The 7,435-nt window shown below is 37.1% G+C and overlaps 1 protein-coding gene across 1 annotated transcript; it reads right to left on the bottom strand.

Moving 5' to 3' along the window:
• Nucleotides 1-397: 397 nt before the first annotated feature.
• Nucleotides 398-7,423, bottom strand: CC2H3orf38 (chromosome C2 C3orf38 homolog). Its single transcript, XM_049628015.1, has 3 exons — nucleotides 7,159-7,423; nucleotides 4,658-4,896; nucleotides 398-3,116 (listed from the first exon to the last, which is right to left on the bottom strand). The coding sequence occupies exons 1-3, from the start codon at nucleotides 7,283-7,285 to the stop codon at nucleotides 2,436-2,438; spliced, it is 1,047 nt and encodes a 348-aa protein (XP_049483972.1). The 5' UTR covers nucleotides 7,286-7,423; the 3' UTR covers nucleotides 398-2,435.
• Between the last annotated feature and the right edge of the window lie 12 nt (nucleotides 7,424-7,435).

Genomic DNA, 7,435 nt, shown 5'->3' with positions numbered 1-7,435 from the left:
TGACCTAAGCCAAAGTCAGATGCTTAACTGAGCCACCCAGGTGCCCCCAAGCCACTATTCTTTAAATCTTTTTCTGGTGCTATTACAATTTCTTACAGGCACTGGGTAACTAGCCTTTCTTTAGCATAAGAATACTACCTTTCCGAAAATATAGGAACATTTCTTATGTTGGCCATTTGAAGTTAATTTCATAAAACAGAGATGGCTTCTATTATTTGGTATTTTAGTTAATAAGACTCATGTAATTTTTTTTTTTTTTTTGGCATTCTAGATACTAATAAAAAATCCCAACGTAAATTACTTTAAGCTATATTAACAAGAACAGGTACTTGATGTATGCCCTATTATTAGGCTATGGCAAATCAGTCTACAGTAAATAAAGCCCAGCGGCCCCCCTGGCTTGACTATTCAATTACTATGAAATATGTGTAGAGTGTTGTATTTTTTACTACTTCACTCCAACAACTTTCACACTCCAGCTGAGGGTGAAATGAAGCAAAAAAGACCAAAAGCTGGGGTCTCTGCCATTCCCTAACATAAGCAAAACAAATGGATGGTAGCAAAAGTAGAGTTCAATCTGCACTGTGCTTTGGGACTTTCTCCAAGACCTGACCAAACTTTAAACTTCATGAATAAATTTCAAGAATCTCCAGGTCTTCTTTCTCTGAACAGAAAAGTATACACTTCACCTATAATGGTTAGGGCCTTTCAGTTTATCCCATTCTGACCCCTGGGCTTTTAAATTGAGTAAATTTTAAAAGGTTAAAATTTCCCCCAAATCTGAGTTAGCTTGGATCCTCAAAGTTTCAGTGTATCCATGTATGAAATTCAAACAGATGAAATGATCAAAACACCACCAGTGATAAGAACCAAAGACAAAATCTAGATGCAGAAAAGTCTTCTACACAGTATGTAAGCTTGGCTTGCTCATTCCTTTACCCATTCAGTTAAACATTAGGTCCTACTGTGTTGCCCAGCTGTGGGGATTCACAGAAAATAAATCATAATTCCAATCCTCAAGTGAGAGAGTCTGTCAGGAAGATTTCAAATTTCCAAGATTGATTAAAAGAACATACAGGAAAAAAAAAAAAAAAAAAAAAGAACATACAGAGACTGCAACCTTACTTGAGCATTACACGAATTCAAAAAAGTAAATACTGAAGGTAGCTAGAGGCAACTTCGGCCCATCCTGAGCATCTATAGTAGTATTTCTGCAGTACTCGACATTACGCCACAAAGAAAACAGATGGGAATATTTTTTAATTTTATCCTTTACTTAGGAAATTTATTGAGTACATGTTATAACGATACTCTATACTTAAAGGAGAAAACCATAACCTGTCTTTAAACAATACACTATTCTTAGAGCAGACCAGGGATTTGCCTCCTTTATTAAGTTCTTATTTTAAGACATATCAATTTGTACTCCTCATAAAGGCATGGCATTTAAAAAAAAAAAAAAAAAAGTTTGTTCCTCTTGCTTCCAAAATTTCTTATTACCCTAGGTGATCATCAGAAGAGTTAAAGGTAAAAATTTACCATGTACAGCACATCATCACAAAAATGCCCAGCTCAATTTTTTCCATATGGAAATTTTGTAAATTAAAATTACTAACTAAATCCAAGATCAGCAAATAGTTGCCAGGTGATGAAGAATTTAAGCCCTAAAGCAACTAAGTAATTAATCTGGCAACTTAATCTTGTAATTCAAACCTTGTATTAACAATTTGTGGGTGAAAAATCCTAATAATTTTAATTTATGATGTGGGAGTCTATATATGTATATAATAGATATCCCACATTATAAATTTATGTATGTGTGTTTTGTGTTTTATGTTTTTGTCACCTCTTCCAAGATCAAGCAAGAGGAAAACAGTAAAGGAATTGGGCACACCTCTTTAAAAATTTCAACAGTATGTTTCCTCTATACGGTACTACAATAAATGCTGTATAAAACTGTTAGCTGAAGGCTTAGATCAGCTTGGAGTACTATAGGTAACTTTTGAAAAATGTTCCTCAAATTTTAAAAAGGGAAAGTAATTTTTTATCTACCTGCTAAATTATTGGACTTTTTCGTGAGAATGTTATTCAAGTTTCCTAAAGTGATAACTTTTGAGTTTACATTAAATCTCTCTCATATGAAAAGTACAGATATTAGAATACTCACTAAGTAAAATGAAAGTATTACCTGGTTTCTAAGGCACACCGTTAGTTATACCATCTAAAGTGGGATTTATTTGATGAACTGCATTAAGCTTTCAGAACATTGGCTGCAACTCAGGTAGAAAGAGGCAAGTATTCACATAATATATTAGTCTGTAGTCAAGAAAGATATTTCAACTAAAATATGTCAATCCTCCCATCTGAAATCACTTAAACATTACTGATGTGGTATTTGGAAGAGTTTCTGTATTTTTTAGACTGACATACAGTCCTCAATGCTTTAGAGGGTTGGGTAAACTCAGTTCTCTTTTGTTCAACAATGCCTCATCTCCACTGCATAAAGCTTGGTCTCCAGTTCCACTATCCAATGCCTGCCTTACATCAACTTGTATTTCGTTGGTACCACATGAAGTAATTACGTTATAAAAGCTCTCTAGATCACCATGTTCGAATGTAATAGCTGGTTTCATTAATGTTCCAGGAGCAAGAGAACCCTCTCCAATAATTCTCAGGTTGATAAATTTGATTTTCCAAGTATTTTCCACAAAAGGGCAGCGTATGAGTCCAAATATTTGTTCAAAAATGCCCAAACAAGTGTTCCCTCGGTGGACAGTCCCAGCAACTCCAACCATAACTAGACCATGGGGAGAAGAAGCACATTTCAGTCCACTGGCATCTAGATTGGGACTGAGAAAAAGATACTCTTCTTTCACTAGTGACAGCAGACGAAGGCTTACAATTTCTGCTCCACAGTAGTCTATCACATTTTGTTCAGAGGTGTTGTAATAAAACCTAAGCTTGACATCGTGCCAGAAGTGCTGTGGCCCCCATTCATCTTGAGGCGGTCCCAGGAAAGGATTCTGAGAATTAAGAAGTTCAAAGAACCAGTGACAGAATTCTTCTCCTAATCGATGAAAATCAACTTTTTCAGCTTTCTTATCTTCTTTTTCCGGCTGATTAAGATAAATAAAATATAAAATAAAACAAAGGTTAGTTCTCGTGTTTTTTTCTATCTGGCCCATTTTAGAGGTAAGTTTGAGTATACGGAGTACAGCAGAAGCTAAACGAACTACAGGTGAACACACTGAAACCATCACGCAAAAAGTCAAGTGTTTTTCCAAAAAGGGGAAAAATCATTTTACAATTTCCCAGCTTAAACATATGAAAATTCAGCTAAGAAATTAAGGTTAATAAAGACTCAAAATATCAGCATGAACAGTCAATAATGATTTATGTAAGCATTTTCTCTTATATGTGGCAGCGGTTTCACAAATGTCTGTCAAAACCTTCAAACTGTATGCTTTAAATGCATACACTGTTGCATTTAAACTGTACTACAATATCGTAGATAGTAAATGAGCATTTTCACTATCTTTAAACAGACAAATCTAATATGATTGAAATACATTACTTTTTAGGATTGGGATTAATTTTATATTTTTATTTCTCTTTTTTTCAAATAAAATGTTATTGCAAAAAACATACCTGAGAGGCTAGATTTTATTCATCTATGTGTTCCAGAGTATAGTAACTCATTTTGATGGTAAGAGATCTTGTATTGACAGAGCATCTTTGATTGAATATATTAGGCTCTGTGCTTGGCACTTATATTCTATTTCCTTCTATCTTCATGAACCTTGTGACATAGAAACTATCATATGTGGGCTTTATAGATAAAGTAAACAGGGCTCAGAAAGGTCAAGTTACTTGCTGAAGTTCACACCTAGCATATGGCACACCCTATTTTTAAGTCACATCCGTATGATTTCAGAGTTGGCATCCTTTCTAAGCACATTAAAAAAGCTTAGATTCTTTCCTAATATGAAAGCAAATACCTCTCACTGTAAAACTTCACTGATTCAAAGTTTGTAGTTTAAACTTTATAAATTACCTAGCATTCATACAATCAGCATTTAAATATGCACACAGTATCTAAAACATACAGTGGAGATACAAAGAAATAGAAACAGCCAATGTGAGCTGAAGGAAATTATTACAAGAGGATTTTTCCTAGCTAAAAAAAAAAAAAAAAAAAAAAAAAAAAATCAAATTTAAAAAATATTTAAGTTTTTCTCATGGAATTTACAATCTAATATCAATTTAATATCAAAGAAAGTCTTCAAAATGAGAAAGGGCTATAATAGCATTCTTTTAAAGTGGACAAAAACATTAGAGAATCAGAAGCTAAATTAAAATTAAATGGAAACTGCAGTTTATCCACTCTCTTTACAAATCCAATAGTCTTCATTTGATAAAGTGATAAAAGCATTTTTCCCTCATAAATCAATACAATCTTTTATGTATATTACTAAATGTCAAAAATATTTCCTTTTTTAGGTGCTTTACTTATCTTCCTCTAGGATGCAAAGGATATGGAGTAAAGCTAAAATTATAAAAAACAAAATAGTATTAGCCATGTTCCCAGTGATCTAGGATTATCTACAGAGTTTAGACAGAACTATGACTTAGGGTATAACTGTAAGATCTATTTTACCTGTTGAAAGAGTCTCATGTCCTCTGTCTTAACTGGCTCTGGTGTTTCCTTCAATTTTGGCTGTAACTGCCTTTTCCAGTAATCCTTTGCATGCTGAATAAGATTGTGTTTTTCAGTAGCTGGAGGTATAATAACCCCCTGTGTTGCCAAGTACTTAAATATGACTTCCCGGTGGACTTTCTTACGCCTCAAAAGCTCTTCTACACTTTGACTGTACACTAATATTGCACGAATGGCATCTGGAAGGAAATAATAAAAATTAGTAGAAAACCCTAAGTCATGTAAATCGGTCCAAGGTCAGCAGACACCCTATCAAATAATATTTATAAATTCTTGTCACGGCATTGCTTTGGCATGAGATGGTTATTTTAACAAAACCAAGAAGTGGGGGGGCGCCTGGGTCAGTCAGTTAAGCATCTAACTCTTGGGTTTCAGCTCAGGTCATGATCTCAAGGTTCATGGGTTCAAGACCCATGTCTGGCTCTAAGCTGACAGCGCAGAGCCTGTTGGATTCTCTCCTCTCTCCCTGCCCCTCCTCTGCTCACACTCTCTCTCTCAAAATAAATAAATAAACTTAAAAAAAAAACAACAGGAAGTGGGTTATCAAGTTTGGGGTTTTAAAAATAATTTTCTTGGGGCGCCTGGGTGGCTCAGTCAGTTAAGCGTCTGACTTCAGCTCAGGTCATGATCTCATGGTTGGTGAGTTCGAGCCCCGCGTCGGGCTCTGTGCTGACAGCTCAGAGCCTGAAGCCTGCTTCAGATTCTGTGTCTCCCTCTCTTTCTTCCCTTCCCCTGCTGGTTCTGTCTCTCAACAATAAATAAATGTTGAAAATAAATAAATTTAAAAAATTTCTTTATGCTTTAAACTTCCCTACCTTATTTACCTCTTCCTTTCACTTCTCGTAAGATAGTAAAATTTTTGCATTTTCTTTTAAGTGACATGGTTTAAGAAAAAAATGGAGCCAGAGAAAATGTTTTTTTCTAAGAAGGCCAATGGACCTAAATTCATTTATAATCTCTAACATAGGTAAAATTACAGTATTTTAGATATGCAATGACTTTTAATCTCCTCACTCTACAAATAATGAAAGCTGAGGATATATGAGGTATCAACAATCATGCTTCCAAGAAGTGGCAGAACTAAGACTTGGGGCAAGCAGCATGAGCATCATCTGGGAGCTTGTCAGAAATGCTGAATTTCTGGGGCCATCCCGAAACTACTGAATCAGAGTTTGCATTTTCACAACATCCCTGAGGGACTGAGTCACAGGCACAGTAGTTTGAGAAGCTCAGGTGCAGAATATGAGCCCAGAATTAAGCAAATCTTCCATTTTTGGAGATACTGTTAAACCTGTTTTCCAAACTTCTATTTTCTTCCTCTCTAACAAGTATCTTTTCAAATCATTTAACATCTCTTTTCCTTATTTACTTTTAGACCCACCATCAATTAAATCCAGCATTTTTATCTATCAATTTTAAATTCACACTCACCCTGTTTAGGTGTGAGTAGCATGTGAAATATTTAAATGCTGAAGAACTACATACAAGTCTAAAACTATGTGCAGTCTAAAGTCTTAGGAATTTCTTCTTTTAATGTTCATGGTTCGAAGTTTCAAGTGAATGATTTCTTTAAATGGAAATGTAAATCCGACTTAAAAGCAGAGCAACACAGTTTTAAAAAGCATAACCTTTTGTAAATATTGAAGTCATACTAACATAGTAGTCTGGAATTTTCACATTTTAAAGTAAAATGCAGCAAATTTAAAATGAAGCTCTCCAGATGATATACCAAGCGAAATAAACACTTAAGCTTCTTGATTACATTTTTATGTGGAGTAGTTACAAATCAGGCTTAATATTAATAACGCTTAAATCTACCGAAATGTTTGTTTGGCTCTGAAAATAATGTATTCCTATTGCTCAAAATCATCTCAGAAAAAAAAAAAAAAAAAAAAAACTGGATCCAAAAAGAGACACGGATTCAAACGATCTGCTCTTTTATTACAGCAGCTGTTTTACCTAGGAAACTGAAAGTGTTTAAGATCTCCTCCCGCAAGCTCGGAGAGACAAACACGAGCAGCAGCTGACTCCTCGGCTCACCAGCTAACACTCCCCAGCTGAATCGAGACGCAAAATGGAAAACACGCTGGCTCCCCGGAAATTTTGAAAAAAAAACGACAATTCACGTACACTTCAATTCTCGAAAAAAATAAGCATATGCCCCTAACACCCAACACATAAAACCTGAAAGCTGCGCCGTTTCCAGTGCCATCACCTCCCCCAGGGAGCTGGCGGGTCAGTGCCACCTGAAGGTGCGCGGAGGTTCCCCGGCCGCGGAGCAGCGGCGGTGGCTGAGACTCTCGAGAGTTCCGCCTCAGCCCGGTCCGGGCCCCGTCGCGGGGCAAGGTCTCGCACCTTCTCTATTCTCAGGCTCCCGCCACCTGGGGTCTGGACGAGGCCTCGGGAGGGGCGTCCGCTCTCGCGGAGAAGTCAGCACTTACCTTGGCGGTCCTCAGGCTGCACCAGGCGGTTGGTGATGGTGTCGCACAGGGCCATGATATCATCGTTGTCTAGTAGGCCGAGCAGGTTACGACAGCCCTCCATCTCTGGGTAGCTGAGCCCCGACATCTCGGCCCCCAAAAATGGGGGGGGAGGGGAGGGGACGACCCACCAACTTCGTCCCTTCAGGCCCAGCAGGCCGGCGCCTAGGCAACATACACCGGAAGTGCCTTGCCTGTTGTTCGCCGCCAAAGGGCCTCGGGTGTTCCAAACGCCTGG

The sequence above is a fragment of the Panthera uncia genome, chromosome C2 (genome assembly GCF_023721935.1).
Source record: "Panthera uncia isolate 11264 chromosome C2, Puncia_PCG_1.0, whole genome shotgun sequence".
Lineage (NCBI taxonomy): Eukaryota > Metazoa > Chordata > Mammalia > Carnivora > Felidae > Panthera > Panthera uncia.
Note: the sequence above shows the minus strand (reverse complement) of the source record. Positions and strands in the feature narration are given on the sequence as shown.

Excerpts from the sequence above, each read along its gene's own strand:
- CC2H3orf38 (XM_049628015.1), bottom strand. The coding sequence starts at position 7,285 with ATGTCGGGGCTCAGCTACCCAGAGATGGAGGGCTGTCGTAACCTGCTC. Across the intron at positions 4,897-7,158 it reads GCAGCCTGAGGACCGCCAAG|ATGCCATTCGTGCAATATTA; the intron begins GTAAGTGCTGAC and ends ATTTCCTTCCAG. Across the intron at positions 3,117-4,657 it reads ACATGAGACTCTTTCAACAG|CCGGAAAAAGAAGATAAGAA; the intron begins GTAAAATAGATC and ends TATCTTAATCAG.